Genomic DNA, 17,405 nt, shown 5'->3' with positions numbered 1-17,405 from the left:
ATGTGACTGTTTCCACAGCCACTATGTCCACCAGGAGGCTGCGCAGCGAGGACTACAACGACTACAGCTCCACAGAGGCAACACCCGAAGGGAGCCCCCCCGAAGGCGCAAACGGCTTCGCCTCTCCCGCGTCCTACCAGCGGTTCGGGGAAAGCAACGGGACGACGTAAGTCATGGGCTGCCTGGGCGTTACTGGCCGTGGGCGCTGCCTGCGGGTGCTGGCTATCACGCCCCCTCTGCTCGGGGATCCTTTGGGCATGGACCGTGCCGTGTAATGGGGAGGGAACGATTCCCTTTCGTGGGGGAAGGCGGCTGGCTTTGCACACTCTCTCGTGCTGGTCCGTCCAGGTCTCTGGGCACAAGCACTCCGCCCGCCAGGCTTGCTGTCAGCTCAGTACGTGGGCATAGATTGGTACGTTGCACGGATGCCGGGTCTCAGCAGAATTTTTTTTTGGGGGGGGGGGGGGAGTTTATTTCCCCTTGAACCCTGACTCGGACACAGTGTCTTAGTTTTTAAAAGCAATTTAGGATTCGGCCCCCAGCACGTTTTTCCCTTGTGGAAGGCAAATGTCTCGCCTGAATTCAGCGCCAGTCCGTGGCATGCTGGCAGCGATGCGTCCGCGTTTCCTTGCCCTCAGTTGGAGCCAACGGGCGCTCTCTGGGCAGTGCAGGAGGTTTTAGTTTGTGGGTCTGTTCAGTATCCGCTGCATCCAGCCGGGCTTACTCAGCATTGCCAACGTATTTCAAAGGTAGGGCACTCTCATCTCCACACCCCTCCTTCTAATAGCAGCATCATTCAATATATTTAAAAAATGTTTCCTGCGGGACGACAGTGATGTCATGATGTCATTCTGCGTCCTGCAGCCCCTCCCCCCTCAGCAACCTGGGTTCCTCCCTACCCCGTTACCTCAGAATGCAGCCTGCGCTGCCCCGGCCCTTCTCTGCCGGCTGGGGGGGGGGGGGGGGGGCAAGAGGTCCCGGCTGGCTCTGAGGGCAGGAGCAGGGGAGCCCTAGAGGCCCAGGCTGGCTGAGGGGGGAAGGGTGTGTGGGGAGGTCCCCAGGGGTCCCACCTGGGCTGGCTGCATGGGGGGAGGCCCTGGCCCTCCCCTCCCTGGTGGTTGCAGGGAGAGTTGGGCCTGCCCGCCCCCAGAGATGGGCCCGGGGGAGAGAAGGGGGGTTGGTGATCTTAGCGAGCAGGGGGAACAGCCCCCTAGTCCTTAATAACAAATCTAAGCCAGATTTACCTGCCTTTGCCAGGGTATTTCTTGCTGCTTTTGGCAGACCTCAGCACCGTCCGTCCTGATAGGGGGCTGTCAGCATCCCTAGAGAGACCCGCAGGGGCTGGGCTAGTAAATGTATTGGCAGCTGGGAGATCCAGCCAGGGGTGTTTTCTGTTCTCGGCCCCAAGAGCAGCACGGGACAGAACGGTCGTGTGGCGGGGAGGCCGGACTGAGGCCCACCGGCAGGTTCGGGCTGGGGCCAAGCTGTCCGGTGGCACGTCTGGCAGACTCTGTCTCTCTCCTCGTCCGCAGATGGTTTCAAACCTTGATCCACCTGGTGAAGGGGAATATCGGCACAGGCCTGCTGGGCCTGCCCCTGGCTGTGAAAAACGCTGGCATCGTGGTAAGATGGCATCTCCCCCTCTCCAAAGGCCGGGGGCGGGCAGGGCTCGGTTCCTAGACAGTGGCGTATTGCTGACTTGGACTCAGGCCTTCTGTCCGGTCCCACCTGCTTAGCTGGCTCCTAGGGTTGGCCACAGCTGAGGTCCTAGGTCCATGCCCAGCTAGTGACCGCACGTCGGCTGGTTGGCTGTCCGGAAGCCTGAGTGAAGAGCTGCTGGTTCAGGCTGGCTCCTGGGTGAGGGGATGGCCTCACAGGGCTTCGCTACTGGCTCCCTCTTGGTGCCATTTCCTCAGCCCTGGCTTGAGCAGCGCGTTGAGGCAGGCTGCCCGTGTGCTGAGGTCACCGTGCTGTGGACAAGGGGAGGGCACCAGACTCCAGAGCTGTCGGGTGGGCCCTTCCTGCTGATCGTGCAGCGACCCTTAGCCTCGTGCGGCTCTCTCCCTGCCGCGGCCGTCAGACCAGTGGCGGCAAAGGCACCGCTACCGCTCCCTTATCTGGACTGGGAAACACGTTGCGTAAGGCCGGGCCGTTTCCTCGCCGCTCTTCGGCGTTGCCCCTGCCTGTGAGTCGAGACCTAGGACCAAACCTTGCGTCCTCCTCACATCCACGTCCTACTGCCGGAGCGAACGCTGGCCCAGAAGCACCCGGCTCTGAGCTGCATTCCTCGGCAGTGCGGTGCTCTGGTGCCTTTCGGGGGCCTCTGAGCCTTCCTGCTGGTTAAAATTCTCCTCAGGCCCTGCTCCAGAGGGACAGGTCTCAGCAGCATCTGGAACAGGCCGTACAGTCGGCGTCTCTGGAGGGAGCAGGCTGGCCTTCTCCCATCTCCCTGGGGCTCCCTGTCGAGGGAGGCTGGGGATAGTCAAACCCCACCGGTTCCGATTCCCCCTGGACTTCCTTACTGAGCTGGTCCGTGCAGGGTTTAAGTAGCATCGATCTTCTGGAAAGCTCCTTGAGGCACTTAGGCATCAGCCGGCGCCAGCAGGACTCGCTCTGCCGCTCTCCACCTGTCCCGAGTCACAGGGTTGCTCCTCGCCTGTGACTGTGCTGTACTACAGGAAACATCCAGCATTTGCAAACGGGGCTTTTCCCCCCTCACAGCTCTGATTCCACCATCAGAGTGGCATCCTGCAGGGTCAGTCTTGTTTCAAGGGATCCTTGGTCCGCTCTGTAATGCAGGCAGGTCCTGCTTGTGTCCTGGGCTCTCCACCCCTTGTTGTGGAAACCCAGCCTTGCCGGTCTAGTTGTAACCGTCCCTTCTCTTGCTGTCTAGCTGGGCCCGCTCAGTTTGCTGGTGATGGGGATCGCTGCCGTGCACTGTATGAGCCTCCTGGTGAAATGCGCTCACCACTTCTGCAGCAAGTAAGAGACGCTCCCGCTGCCGTCGTGTCTCAAGTGTTGGCCTGCAGCTCCCTTTCCAGCTGCCCCGCCCCGCCCGGCTTAGTTGTATTGATCCCTGTTAGAAATGGGGCTCCTTTCCGTTCCTCCACCAGCCGCCTGTCTGTGGAAGTGAGCCCAAGTGTTAAAAGCATCTGATGGGCAGAAAGCTCTCCTTCCCGACTCCCTGGGTGGGGTGCGTGGTGGGCGGAGAGGGCTGGAGAGGATAACCCCTTCGTAATATTGTAGCTAGATGTTTGCAGCGCGTTGCATCAAGTGCCTCCTATTGGGCAGAGGCTCTCCACAAGCTCCCAGGTTAGATACGTTGCCCAGGCGTTGCCAGGACTCGGTCCGTTTCCCGTAGACGCCGGGAGCTGGGGAGGAGGACTCGTTACACCCTAAGGACAGAGGGGTTATGTTTGACTGGTAGAGGTGACGGTGTACAGCGTGTCATTGTGCCGTGCCTGGCCCTCAGAGTCACTCGCACGGTGTGCTCCGGTTGTGCTCCTCTGGCCTGGCTTCGCACTGCGCCCCTTTCTCCCAGTGTAGAACCTGGCAGTCCTCGGTCTCTCAAACTGCCTCCATAGTGCAGTGGCTCGGAGCTCTCTGGGCTCTGCCACTCCTTTGTGAGTCACTTAATCTCTCTCCACCTTTGCTTCCCCCCTGTAAAATGGGGGTGGCGATGCCTCCCACCCTCCCGCCCAGGGGCCTTGGGAGGTGCACATCCCGTACCCCAATGATAAGCCTTGAGCTCGCTGGTTGGGAAGAGCTCTAACAGGGTAAAGTATTAAAGGATGAACCAGAAAACGGAGGACGCCCCTTGAACGTCACGTGGCCTGATCGATTTGGGGATTGTCTCCCTGATTGCCCTGTGAGGTGTGGCCAGGAACCCTCCTTGTCTGTTGTCTTGAGTCCCATCTTCCACTGAGCAGATAGTGTGGAGCTAATGCTTGTCATTACACAAGCTTCTGAAACTTCCATCTCCATTGTATAGTATCTGCGGTCAGTAGAGGAGTATGATGGAGATATTTAGTGGCCTGGGCCAGACCCCACAGAAGTGCCAACCAGCCCCACTCTGCCCCCAGCTACAGTCCGTGTTCCCTGGGCAGCCACCCAGGGAAGATTCAAATGCTGCCCAGCTGATTAGTAGAGCATCCACAATGTTCATAGCAAGCAGCCTGTGTTTCTATTGGTGGTGCACATCCACACATGCCTTGGTGCATAGAACAAAATTTATTCCACACACACATGGGGAAAAAAAAAAACGTAGAGGGAACACTGGCTACAGCCCCAACTCCTGGCCACATCTCCACTTGTAGCCCTGGCCCCAGCACTTGGCTCCTGCTGTGGGTCCCAACCACGGCTCTGCTCCCGTTCTCAGCCTGGCTCCTGTTAAGCTCTTGTTTGCGGCCCTGCTCTCAACTGTGGTCCCTCTGGAGTTGCAGGGGGCACTATTAAAAGATTGGGGACCACTGGCCTGGCAATTGCCAGTCTGAAACCTCTTCAGACTGGCATCTAATAGCAGCAATCTCATGTTATTACCACTGTGGGTGCCGCTGAAACTAGGAAGTAATTGTCACCTTCCTCTCTCCCTTCAGGTATCAAAGGCCGTTTGTGGACTATGGGGACGCTGTGATGTACGGGCTGGAAGCCACCCCTAGCACCTGGCTTCGGTCCCATGCCATCTGGGGAAGGTACCATGTTCTCTGCGTGCCTTGGGTTTGGTCTGGGAGAGGCCGAGCTGGCTGGACTCTAAGACGCGCTAATCAAATCGCAAGTAGAATGAAAGACCTCACCGGTTCCTTCAGTTCAGGGAAACGTAACATCCCCGTTCTCGGCCTTGTGCCATCTGAAGGAGCCTGGCTTTGTGTGTAGCACCTGTCTGACTCTCAGGGGCTGCACAAAGCGAAGCGTTACGCTCCAGCCAAACCCAACTGTGGTGTGCTCCCTTGTTGATCATACACACAGAATGGATGCTGGCCTTTGTTTCGCTGGAATTGCTTGTACTGCCTGGAAATGCGGGAAGCTTTTTTTCCCCGTGCGCCCAGCAGTGATGTAGTGGAAATGGGTATTTTAGGGCGTGCAGCCAGGTGGGAAAAGTAAACTCTTTGCTCTGCAGCCTCGCAAGTAAAGGGCAAATAACGCTGACGACCCTCTTGCGTGCTGGCACGGCTTCCTGTCCCCTGCTGGACACTGACAAAGCTTAGCCTGTTCAGACTTCTCGTCCATTTCAGAGCTCCACGGTTTTGCAGGTTTGCAGTACATTAGCAGCGCGCCTGCTGCACACAGGCCTTCCCTGTGTGGCTCTGATCCTGCCCCAGGAAAGGGCAATCCAAACTCATAGGGGTGGGGCGGGACCCTCCTAATGAACAGTGACGGTAATGAACCATTGAAACAATTCACTCTGGGTTGTGGTGGGTTCTTCACCCCAGGTGACTTTGGAATTGAGGCTGGTTGTTTTCCCAGCAGATCTGTTGGGGAATTATTACGGGCAGCTCTCTGGTTCGTGCTCTACAGGAGATGAGATACATGAGCACACTGGTCCCTTCTGGTTTGTAAATCTATGGAGGCCCAGATCTTCATCTCCACCCAGTGTGAACTGTGTGCCTCTGCATCTCTCCATGCTGCAACCATGTCCCCTCCATGGCCACAATTTTTTAGATGCTTTTACTGGTCTCGGGCTGAATCTTTAGAGGCTACAATGTGAGACTACCCATGTTTAGCACTGGAAATTTAAACCTCTTCTAAAATGGGAGATGCAGCAGACAGAGAGCAGAGAATTATGCATTTTCAAGATGCAGGCTCCTATCTTAGTTCTGTGCTACGACAGCAATTGGAAACCACTCTTGTGAAACAGATCTGTTCACACACCTTTCGCTGCTCACTGCTGCGTCCGACAGGCCTGTTCCAGGGACTGGCCTGTCTCTGAGTTGGGAGATTCCACCTTGTAGCTTCCCGGAACATTTTAGTTTGACAGCTGCTGGCTCAGCCTCAGAAAGGTGAGAGCACACGAAGGGCCCGCTACTGTCTGAGCTTCCTGGTGAAACAGAGGGAGAGGGGAGCTCCTACCTCTTGCAACACTCCCTGCTACCCTCAGCCAAAGCAAGCAATCCTGATCACCCTATCATCTCCAGCTCTGTGTCTCAGCCTGGCTGAAGAATCACTAGCCTTGTGGATGTAACATTGGGATCGAAGGCTGCACCTCTAGCATGAGTCTAGGAATGTCAAATTTCAATGAATTAACTAATCAAATAGTTGGTGGGATTTCCATTGACTGTTTAATTAGTTGATGAGGACTAGCGGGATGTTCTGCCTTTGAAATGTACGAGTGTTCCCACTGGGGCTCTTGTGCATTTCAAAGATTGACACTGCGTGGAGCCCGGGGCCTGTGGGGAATCCCCCCGCTGACCCTGGGCTCCATGCAGGTGCTACTGCTTTGAAATGTACAAGAGCCCCAGCGGGGACTCTTGTACATTTCAAAGTTGGAACGCTGCCGCTACGCCCCTGCCCCCTCCCACGGCTCCCCCCAGCACCCAGTCCTCTTCTCCCCTGCCCCCCACCCCCACTTGCTGCCTCTTGATAGAAGCAGCAAGGCGGGGAAGCGACTAGTTGACTCGTGTGTCTACTGTCCGACAAGCTTTTGCTTATTGGATAGTCAATTAGTCGCTTACACCCCTACATGAGTCAGTGTCTTGTAGGCTGCTGGGGGCTTAGCATTAGTGATTGACTCTTACGTGCTTTCTTCCCCCCACAGGTATGTAGTGGGATTTTTCTTGATTCTCACCCAGCTGGGGTTCTGCTGTGTGTATTTCGTATTTCTGGCTGACAATCTGAAGCAGGTAAGATTTTGGCTTTTGTTGGTGATAAGGGGGGTGGGGAGTGCTCGTTTAAAAATTCTCCCCCAGGTTTGGGGAGGGGGAGGGGCCCAGGTTGTCCCTCCTACAACTAAAACTAAAACCAAAACCCAGGGAGAAGCGTCTTGCTTCCATAACTAGAGCAGCACAGGGAAACAAAAACCCTTCAGCCGAAGGACATAGCTCAGTATCCCTGCTGCACTTGTGCAAAGTGAGAAAGTGACAGATCTAACCTCCCCTCTACTGCGTGTTTGTCACAGGTAAAAGGCTACTACAGGCTGAAACTCTCTGGTCCGGCAACATCCGTGGTCTGGCGTGAGTTTAGTTAGGCCAATGTCCACTTATGTGTCTGTTTCCCACGATCCCATAAAGTTTGTTTACAGCCACCAGTCCTGGCTCTCGGTGTTCTGTGCTGTTGTTTTGCTCTAATTTACCCCTCAATGTCGTCTCAGAGCCCAGTAAGCAGGGGCAGTGTTGGTATTGCTGCCAGCGATATTGACCGCCTGTGGTTCAGCAAATTCTCTGATTCGGCACCGGTCGGGTCCCGAGAATGCTGGTCTAGCGAGGCTCAACCTGGCGAGATTTCATGTCTTCCGCATATGCAGAGGGAACTAAGCGAGCACCCGAGGGAAAAAAATCGGCGGTGATAAAACTTGCCTGCCACATCCCTTGGGTTCAGGAGTTCAGAGGGGAAGGGCATCATCCCACATGGTCCTATTGTGGGAATTTTGCACCTTCCTGTGAAGCCGTTGGGAGCAGCCATGATCAGATGGCACGTTGGACCGGGTAGGACTGTAGCACCAAGAAGCTCCTATTGAGACAGTTTCAAGGGGGTTCCTCTCGTAGCAGGAAGTCAGGAAAAAGAGCCCTTTTCAAGAGAACCAAACAAACTAGGTCTGTCCCCTCTGGACTGCTAACTTCCAGGGCAGGGAAGTGTTTAAGGTGAGAAGGGACCATCGCATCCTTCAGTCTGGTCTGCAGATGACGTGATGTGCTGCCACCACCCAGCCCCTACACCCTAAACCCGGGAACTGCCATTAGATCAAAATACGACCGTCTGGAGACGGAGAGATGTGAAACTTGCGAGCAAGCTGGGAGTCCCCTGCCTGCCTCCCCATGCCAGTTACTCCTTTCCCTGTAAATGCCTGGAATCCGGCAGGCAGGGCATAAAACGGAAGCGCTCTCGCTTTCAAATAAATAATCACCAAGGAGATTGCCTTCGTGCCGGTGCCTCTTGAGGGCCAGAGTGATAAGTACATGCTGAGCACCAGCGAGGTGACTCCCTTGCTCTGAGCCAGGCAGGATCCGGGGGAGCTGCAAAGTGTCCCCCAAAATGTTGGTGGAAAACTCTTCCCAGCTGCTTCCCCAGCATGAAGGGAGCTTTCTGTGGGAGCCCCTTTGATGCTGTGATGTATCTGGAAAAGAGGCTGCATTAGTACACTACTTAATACACACTCGGCAGTGAGCTTAGCCGCTGCAAGAAATTCCTGGGGGTGTGCGTGTGATGTCAGATGTGGGTGGAAGTGTGAGAACTCTAGAAACATGTTTTATTCAGATCACTGTAAATTCTTTCTGGTCTAGGAAAGGCGGAGGGGGGGAGAAGTGTGTGTATGTTTGGGGCTGGTATGAAAATTGGGCCGTAATGTCATGAAAACCAATAGCTTCAGGAGATGGAGGGAGAGGATCTTCTAGTCCCCAGGTTTAGGAATACACCTGAATGAATTCCCAGGGGTTTCATGTGTGTCCTCCAAACATAAGGAAGTTTTTCTTCATGCAGAGCTCAGTCAACCTGTGGAACTCCTTGCCAGAGGATGTTGTGAAGACAAGGACTTTAACAGCGTTTAAAAAAAGAGCTATATACGTTCATCAATGGCCGTTAGCCAGGATTGGTAGGAACGGTGTCCCTCGCCTCTGTGAGAGGCTGGGAGTTGGTGGCAGAGTAGGAATTGCTTGTTGGTTCCCTGTTCTGTTCACTCCCTCTGGGGCACCAGGCATTGATCTTTCAGAAGACCTAGACGGACCTTTGGTCTGACTCAGCATGGCTGTTACGTTCCCCGCGTTGGTTCCCTCTCTCTTTCAGGGGAGACCTATTTCCAGAGGGCAGTGTATTCGTGTGTGAGGGGACCGATCTGTGTGTCTGCTCTGTGTGATGCGCTGGTTTACCTGCCCCTCCCAGACCCTGTCACTCAGTCAGGAATCGGGGGCAGGTGCGCACATGCAGCCGCTGTTAGTTCTCCGACCCCGTTGGCTGGATGATGCTATTTCCATGCAGGCTTCCTTCCAAGGGAACCCCTTCACATGCCTTTCATAATGGAGCGCTCTGGGAGCTGGCTGATGTGCCACGAAGCAGACAGTTAGAAATGGAGCTTCGAAGTTTGCGTGTTTACTGGCTGAGGGTGGGGTTTCAGAAAGCAATATTTGGGGGGCATTTATTTTACATGATCATGAAGTAAATTCTCCCCTCAGATCCTGAGCATTCAGTGTTTGTAGATTGTCTTTCTGTTTTGTGCTGTGCTTAGCCACCCCGGGAGTGGTTATGGCTTGGGTAACACGTTGTGTGCGAACAGCAAAGTGCCTTTAATCCAATCGTGGTGTGGCCAAAAAGGAATCAGGATGTTTCTACTTTATGCAGGGCGTGAGTGTGCGTTGAGTTCTTTGTAAACATACTGTGCTGGTTTTTTAATAGACTACAGGTTGAACCTCTTTGGTCCATCAACATCCGTGGCTTGCCCATGATTTTAGTGAGCCAGATCCACTTATAAGTGTGGCCAAGTTTCCTGTGGTCCCCATACAGTTTACTTACAATCACCAGTCCCGGCTCTCAGTGTTCTGTGCTGTTATTTAACTCTAATTGACCTGTAAATGTCTGCTAAAGGCCCAGCAAGTTGTGGAAGTGTTGACAATGCTGCTAGACAATATTGACCTCTCCTGGTTTGGCACCGGTCAGATCCTGAGGGTGCCGGACTAGAGAGGTTCAACCTTTGGTTAGATTGGCTAAAGAAGGTTATTTGTAACTTGTTTGGAAATCCTTCCTCGGCCGTCCAGCAATCTGACAGCTTATCTCAAGTGTCTTTCAATACCCAGGATCTCTGAACCGGGCAAGGGGAGGATGCTCTTGTTTGTAAAACACAGAACTGGGCTCTGTTCCCAGCTTGTCACTGCACGCCTGGCCTGGACTTGATGCGAGTCTCTGCGTCCTTGTGCTTCGCGTTCCTCATCTAGGAACTATGATGTTTCTCACTTGGAGGGCTGAGTTTCATTTGGTATTTACGAAGCGCACTAAAATTCTTATGAAAGCCACTATAGAAGTGCAAAGTGTTTTTGTAGGGGAGCTCTGTCCCCCTCCCTCCCTGTCCTAGAGTGGTGTCGGGTTATTAAAAGAAGTTGCAATATTTAAATCTTTTGCTAATGCCTGCTAACTGCAAAAAAGAGCGGTTCTGTGGCTCTTAAAGGGAGACCATAATTACATGACTAGGACTCCTCATCAGCCGTGTGAAATCGGTTGCCAAGTTCCTGTTGTGACAGGGAACAATTCAGGATCCGGGGTATTTTGGCTCTTCTCTGCAGGTCATCTCGGCAGCAAATAGCACCACCAATGACTGCTACTCCAACAAAACCATCGAGCTGGCTCCCGCCATGGACTCCCGCCTGTTCATCCTCTCCTTGCTGCCGTTCCTGGTGCTGCTCGTCTACATCCAGAATCTCAAGTTCCTGTCCATCTTTTCCATGGTGGCCAACCTGGTCATGCTGTGCAGTCTCGTCATGATAAACTGGTATATCTTTACGGTACGTGCGGTTACCTAAAGCCACCTGCCTGTGCGGTCTAGAGATCTTCCTGACGGCTTCCACACCTCACCCTGGCACCGTGTAGGGTGGTCTTCAGCAGTTTGAGAGCCGGGCGCACCTGCTGGGGCCCAGGGCTTGAGCCTGGCAGGGAAGGAGGGAGTCTTGGAGCTCATGCATGGCTACGGGGTGTGTGTCTGACATCAGTGCTTCTGCTGTAGCCCTCAGAGCCTCCCTTCCACTAGTCACAAGACCTGAGATCCAGCACCCTGCTGCAGGGCAGAAACCCAGAGCTCCCGCCCACCCCGAGTCTGGGAGGTGGAGCATGGTCGGGGAGGCACGGAGCGGTCCGGGAGCTGCACTTAAACTGCGAAGGAGCTGCGGTTTGGTTACCCCTGCTCTTAGGGGCTGCTGCAGGCTAAGCCTGCTAGAGGCGTGGATGTGTGGTGAGGGGAGCATGTCCACTCAGACCAGGGGGTGCAAACTTTTTTCCTCCTTGTGACCCAGTTGAAGAAAATTGTCGATGCCACGACCCAGTGTCATGTGACTGGAGTGTCGGCTCTGGGGCAGGGCTGAGGGGGAGCTTTGGGGAGGAGGCGGGAGCTTTGTGTGGGGGCAGGGCTGGGGCAGGAGGGGCTTTTTTTGAGCGGCTCCCAGTCAGCTTCCTGCCTCTCCTGGCACCGCAGACCAGGCTGCCCCCAGAAGCAGCCAGCAGCAGGTGCCCAGCCAATGGGAGGGTGGAGCTAGCGCTCAGGGTGGGGGCAGTGTGGGGAGCCCTGTGCGCTCTCCTCCCCTCTCCCCTATCACCGAGTAGCTGGGCCTGCTGCCGGCCGCTTCTGGGGTGCAGCACAGTCTGCGATGCCAGGCAGGGAGCTGCCTTAGCCCCCCCACTGCTCACCTGATCCCCCTGCAGCCACGAGACTGAGTGCCCGATTTTCCATGTAGGGTTGCCAGGTGTCCGGTATTTTCTGACTTTTTTTTTCCCTGGCCAGGAGGCGAAAATACCGGACATCTGGCAACCCTACGACACACTCGGCAACTGGGCCCAGCCCCTGGCCTCCCCCTGCTTACCTGGGAGGGGGTGGGGGGAAGATAAAGAAAACAAGATGACTGCTGGCAAAAAATTCTAAAGACCTGAAACAAGGGGAAGCAATATCTTCCCTGGGTCTTAGTGCTCAGCTTCTTCCTATCCCTATTCTGACTGCATACACTTAAAAGGGGAGGTGCTGTGTTCTCTTTTCTCTTTTCTCTTTTCTCTTTTCTCTTTTTTCTCTTTTCTCTTTTCTCTTTTCTCTTTTTTCTCTTTTCTCTTTTCTCTTTTCTTTTCTTTGCTTAATAACTCTCGGGGTCCTTTTTTTTTCTCAACAGCTTTGGTCTTCCTCCTCTTTTTCCCCAGTGTTTTTTTTGGGGGTGGGGGTGGGCTGTTTGGTTTTTTTTGGTTAAACCATCTGGCAGCCCTAGTTCCATGCCCCAGTGCTGGGTCAGGACCTGTTGTTTGTAAACAACGGCACTAGAATAGTAGGGGTACGGTAGGTCTCATTAGATGCCCGGCACTGTGGGAACTCGCGCCGCCCTGACAGTGTTGGCCTTACGTCTGCTCTCAGGAGCGTTCTAGCCCGTGTCTTGGCAGAGCGGTTTTGGTGATTTGAAACTGAGCAAACGCTGCTGAAAAGAAACCTTTGAAACGGGCCTTGGTTCCCCTCTCGCGCTTCAATCCAAACTTCTCTTTTCTAGGGCATTCCGGACCCCAGCCACCTGCCGCTTGTCGCGGGCTGGAAGACCTACCCGCTGTTTTTTGGCACGGCTATCTTTGCTTTCGAAGGGATCGGAGTGGTGAGTGTTGGCTTGTGGGTAGTGCCAGAATCTGCCACGCTCTTCTGCTCTCTTCTGTAGGGGAGCTGTATGTGCAGATAAACCTCTGTGAGCTGAACTTTTGGCCGGGGTGACTGGCATTCACTGTGTACACAGAGCTTCCCTCTGTCAAATCTCGCTGCCGCTAGGGCGGAGGGAGGGGATCGGGCCCTTTTAAGAAATCTCGAAAGCCTTTATACTAAAGCAGAAATTGTTCAATTGCTTCCTCCTTGGATCTAAAGCTTTCCTGTTGGGTTTTCTGACGGAACAGCTTTCGGGCAGGCTACCTGGGTAGCCTCTTGAGTAGCCTGTTAGCTTACAGCAGTTGTGGTTCAGTTTCCTCTGGTGCTAATTACATAAGTCTTCTTCCTAGGAGGTGCTGTCACTAGAGCAGCAGGCTAATATGGAGGAGGTGGCGGGTGGGTGGAGCTCTGCTTATTATTTTGATTAAACAGCCCAGATTATTTCCACGGGTAAGAGGACAGCTGTTGTCATTTCTTGGCAACCTGGCAGCATAAACAGATGAGGTGGAAGCAGCAAGTCCATCAAGAACCTAAAAACAGCCACACGGGGTCAGACCAAAAGTCCATCTAGCCCGGTAATCTAGTTCCAAGCCAAGACACCAAAGTGTTGACAAAATGCACTGCACAGGACTGTGTACAAGTTCTCCGACCCCAGCAGTGTTCACAAAGCACCCACGGGGCAGTGGGAACCAAAGCTTTGTCTTTGGCTTATTTTGCACCTCTCTCACTCCCTCTCCAGCAGCTGTGCTTTGGTGACCTGTTCGAGAGCCCGCTTTAAAAACCGGCGCAGTCTAAAGCAATAGAGCAGCTCTCAGGACACAAGGGCTAACTGCGAAAGTTAAAGTGCGTCAGAAGCAGGAAGCCTGTCAAACGGTCTGTGGGGCCGCTGGACGACCGAGGTGCTAGCGGAGCCCTTGAGGAAAAACAGGCTACTGTGGAGAAGCTAATTCTTTGCATCAGTCTGTGTAGCGGCCCACACCCGAGCCCGTCCTTTTAGGTGACAGACTTGAAGAACTATTCCAGACTGAGGTATCAGTAGAGGCAGGTCTGGCCCTGGGGGGGCAGGGACAGGAGGCGAGGCTTGGGGCAACTCTCACCAGTGCCCAGGGCAAAACACCACCCTGCTTTCTCCAAGCCACACAGTCTGGGGCACTGTGGGGCCTGGTGCAGTGCAGCAGTGGGGTCACCCCTCTCCCACACTCACTGTGGTGGCGGGAGCCAGGGCAGCTTGCCCTGCTCCACTCTATTGCCCTCTCCTAGCCTGCTGAGCCCTGCTTCTCCGTGGTGGTGGAAAGTGGAAGGCCCTATGGCTAAGGTGCTGCTGCAGAGAACCACAGTGTGCTGGCTAGAGAGGGCAGCATAACGGAGCGGAGCAGGTTGCCAGGCCATGACAGATTCTGCCACCACGGTGGGTGTGGAAAAGTAACCCCTTTGCCATCCTGCATTAGGCCCCCATAATCCCCTGGGACCCTCCCATCCATAGGACGGTTGAGGCAGCCGCCGCATGGCCCCCAAAGTGCAGGGTCTGGGGAAGCTTCCCCAAATTGTCCTATCGATGGGACGGCTCTGAGTGGTGGTGGCTTTGGAACAAATTGCTCAGTTAAACAGCAGTAAGTCCTCAAGCCCACATGGCATTCACCCAAGAGGTCAGCGGGAACTCGGATATGAAATTGCAAAACACTCAGCAAGGTGACATGTAGCCTGTCGCTTAAAGCAGCCTCTATACTAGCTGTCTGGCTGATAGCTAATGGTCTGCCTGTGTTCGAAAAGGACTCCCTTCCAGAAGCAATCCAGGCAATGATCGGCCAGAAAACTGAACTTTGGCAAACCGGTTGGAACTATAGTAAAGCATAGAACTATCAGACTGGCAAATGAAGCTGATTTGTGGGGGAACAGGCAACGCAACTTTGGTGAGGCAAGATTTCACTTTACAAATCTATTCCTATTCCCTGAGTGCATCATCAAGCTTATACAAAAGGGTGATTCAGTGGGGAAAGGAAATTGGACTTGAAGAGCCTTTCCCTTAGCAAAGGCTGTTCAGCAAAGTGAGCAGTTGTGGGTTTAGTGGGAAGATCCCTATGGATCAGTATCTGGCTGAAAGATAAACTGTTAGGAATAAATTGTTGGTTTACACCAGTGTTTCTCAACCAGTGGTACAAGTACCCTTAGGGAGTACTCGAGAGAAGTCTGGGGGGTACGTCAACACAACTGAAGTTTGAAGAAAACTGAATTTTTGTTATAAGTTTTACAGCGCTTTATTATTTTTGTACTTTTTACGCCCAAAAATTTCATTGCCTGCCTGGTTATGATTAAGTTGTTTAAACAAATGTGTTGCAATGGTAGAAAAAAAAAAGTCTGAAAACGTATGTACTGGGGTACTTATAATTTTTTTTTTAAAAAGGGGTACTTTATTAAAAAAAAAAAGGTTGAGAGACTGGTTTACACAATGAAGAGAGGTAAATAGTGGGTCCCCCAAAGATCTGTGCTGAGATAAGTGGTGTTCAACATATTTATAAATAATCTGGAAAAGGGGATGACCAGCGAGGTGGCAGAACTTGCAGGTGACCCATAATTAATTGACAGTTATGTCCGTCATCAGCCATGAAGCATTATGAAGGGCTCTCTCAAAACCGGGGTGCAAAATGGTGATGAAATTCAGGGTTGATACTCACATAGCAAGTGCATTGGAAAACATCACCCCAACGATACATATAAAATGATCAGGTCTAAGCTGGCTAATGCTCAAGAAAGCGTCGTTTAGCCATTCTCTGAAAGGATCTGTTCAACGTGCAGCAGCGGTTGAAATGTCTAATACTCTTGGGAGCCATCAGGAAAGGGCTGGGCAGCAAAACAGACCAAGTGCCACCACATAACTCATGGTGTGCCTGCGCTTTGAAGGCTGTGTGTGGTTAAGGTTGTCCCAGCTCAGAAAAGCTACGTTGGAAAGGCTGCAAAGTAAGGATGTGAGAGGTGAAGCAGTAAGCGCCGCCCTTGCTGGGTGATGCTTACCGGTGGTGATTAACTGTCGGAGGCTGGAGCAGTCCCCCTACACCTGCGGGCAGGGGGTTGCTTCAACCCAGCAGGGTCCCATGTGGGTGGGAGAGCTCCAGCCCAACTGAAGCAGCCCAGCTGGAGCAGGCCCAGTGCACCTCGGGCAGCGGCGCTTCAACACTTGGTCATGGGGGCGGAGGGCTGCTCCACCCTGGCCCTGTTTAAGCAATGTTTAACCGGTTAACTGATTAAACGGGAGTTTACATCCCTAGTGCAGAGAAGGGCAATAAAAATGACGAGGGGATGTTTCCACCTGAATTAAAAAGACTGACACTCTACAGTGAAGAAAATAGACAGAAGGGGGAATATGACCTAAGGATGAAATCGTGACTAGTGTAGAGAAAGTGAATATGAAGGACGATGAGTGATCCAGTAGCACCTTGGAGACTAACAGATATATATATATATATGGTATCATGAGCTTTCGTGGGCAAAATGAGCAAGTGGGTTTTGTCTATGAAATCTCATGATCCTATATATATATTTGTATCAGTCTGAGGTACCATAGGACTACTCGTTTTTTTAGTCACAGACTAACACGACAACTCTTCTGAGACTTTTGACTATGAAAGGTTATTTGACCCTTCCTAGCACACAAGAACTAAGGTCTCCCGATGAAATTTATAAACAGGTTTAAAAATAAGATAATGCACAATAAACCTGTGGAACTCTTTGCTGGGGGATGTTGTGAAGGCCAAAAGCATAGAGTGCAAAAAAGAAATGGGTAAGTTCATGGAGGATATGGTAGCTAAGTGTAGTGACTGTTAGCCAAGATGCAACAGAGAAGCCGTACAGAGGGAAGTACATGTTCTGGGTTCCTGTTAAGCAACTGCCAGAACCGTCTGGCACTGGCTGCTGTCATGGATAGGCTACTGGGCTAGATGGGTCATTGGTCTGACCCAATCTGGCTGTTCTTACGTGACTAAAATCTTGAGTAGAATAAACTGACATGCTGCAAATTTGACAGTGCACTCCTACAATACCCCCCACGAAAGTGTCATCTTTTGCCTTTCCTGTGGTGACTCTTGATTACTAGGACTGGTTGAAAATTGTCTCAGCAGTTCAGACAGAAAATTGGGTTTCAGTGGAATTGTTCGTGAAGTGTTTGTTTTCCATGGAAAATTTTGAAAAACCGAATGCCCAACATCTGAAATATTTTGATTCAAGATGGCACGGTGGTGCTACCTGGAGGATGCAATTTGCAGGCCGTCTGCTCCCATTCTCTTGTAGAGAATGGGGTCACTGTCTGGACTTGGCTTCCCATGATGCTACAGCCCGTGGCTCCTATAATGAATTTGCCCTTTCCAAACAGGGAGGAAGCATCATGGGAGATGTAGTCCGGACAGCAAGCCCAAATCTGAGAGGAGAATGGGAGCCTAAGGCACTCAAACTACAACTCCCATAAGGCACCGTTGCACCATTGTTTTTCAGTATTTCATGGGAAAATTGAAATGATCTTAAATTGTGCTTTTGCCAGTTTGTCGTCTTCTGGTTGAAATTGTGGGAGAATGCTGGGAAAGCAGGGAAGGCATAGCAGGTTTCTGTACACAGTGCAACTCCTTTAGTGCTACATTACCTTTGCGCCAAGCGTGAGAATAGCAGAAACCATACAGAGGGAAGTACATGAGTAAAGGCGTTCTGGTACATCCTGAGTGGCGTTAGAGGGAGGCTGGGCTGATGCTTTCAGCAGGAGACGAATTGGAAAAACCAATCAGTCTTAAGAAATGAGGAAGAATTGTGAGAGTGTCAGGGGATCCTTTTATCTATTAAGGGTAGAAGCCGATCTCTTGAAAATCCTTTCTATCCGGGCTGAGCAAGATGCGACCCTCGCGCTAGACCCACCCTG

The 17,405-nt window shown here is 52.7% G+C and overlaps 1 protein-coding gene across 4 annotated transcripts in view; it reads left to right on the top strand.

The window, feature by feature from the left end:
• The window catches only part of LOC102444659 (proton-coupled amino acid transporter 1), a 52,504-nt gene that overhangs the window by 13,241 nt on the left and 21,858 nt on the right, over positions 1-17,405 (top strand). For all 4 annotated transcript variants that reach the window (XM_075900580.2, XM_075900579.2, XM_075900578.2 and 1 more), the window contains 7 exons: positions 19-166; positions 1,533-1,623; positions 2,894-2,982; positions 4,596-4,691; positions 6,752-6,836; positions 10,419-10,637; positions 12,369-12,467. In XM_075900580.2, the coding sequence (XP_075756695.2) occupies positions 24-166; positions 1,533-1,623; positions 2,894-2,982; positions 4,596-4,691; positions 6,752-6,836; positions 10,419-10,637; positions 12,369-12,467 (822 nt within the window). In that variant the 5' untranslated portion in view covers positions 19-23. The remainder of the gene's footprint in view (positions 1-18; positions 167-1,532; positions 1,624-2,893; positions 2,983-4,595; positions 4,692-6,751; positions 6,837-10,418; positions 10,638-12,368; positions 12,468-17,405) is intronic.

The sequence above is a fragment of the Pelodiscus sinensis genome, chromosome 16 (genome assembly GCF_052426305.1).
Source record: "Pelodiscus sinensis isolate ZL-2025 chromosome 16, ASM5242630v1, whole genome shotgun sequence".
In the NCBI taxonomy this organism is placed as follows: Eukaryota; Metazoa; Chordata; order Testudines; family Trionychidae; genus Pelodiscus; species Pelodiscus sinensis.
The sequence above is the reverse complement of the archived record's forward strand: the minus strand, read 5'-3'. Positions and strand labels throughout refer to the sequence as shown.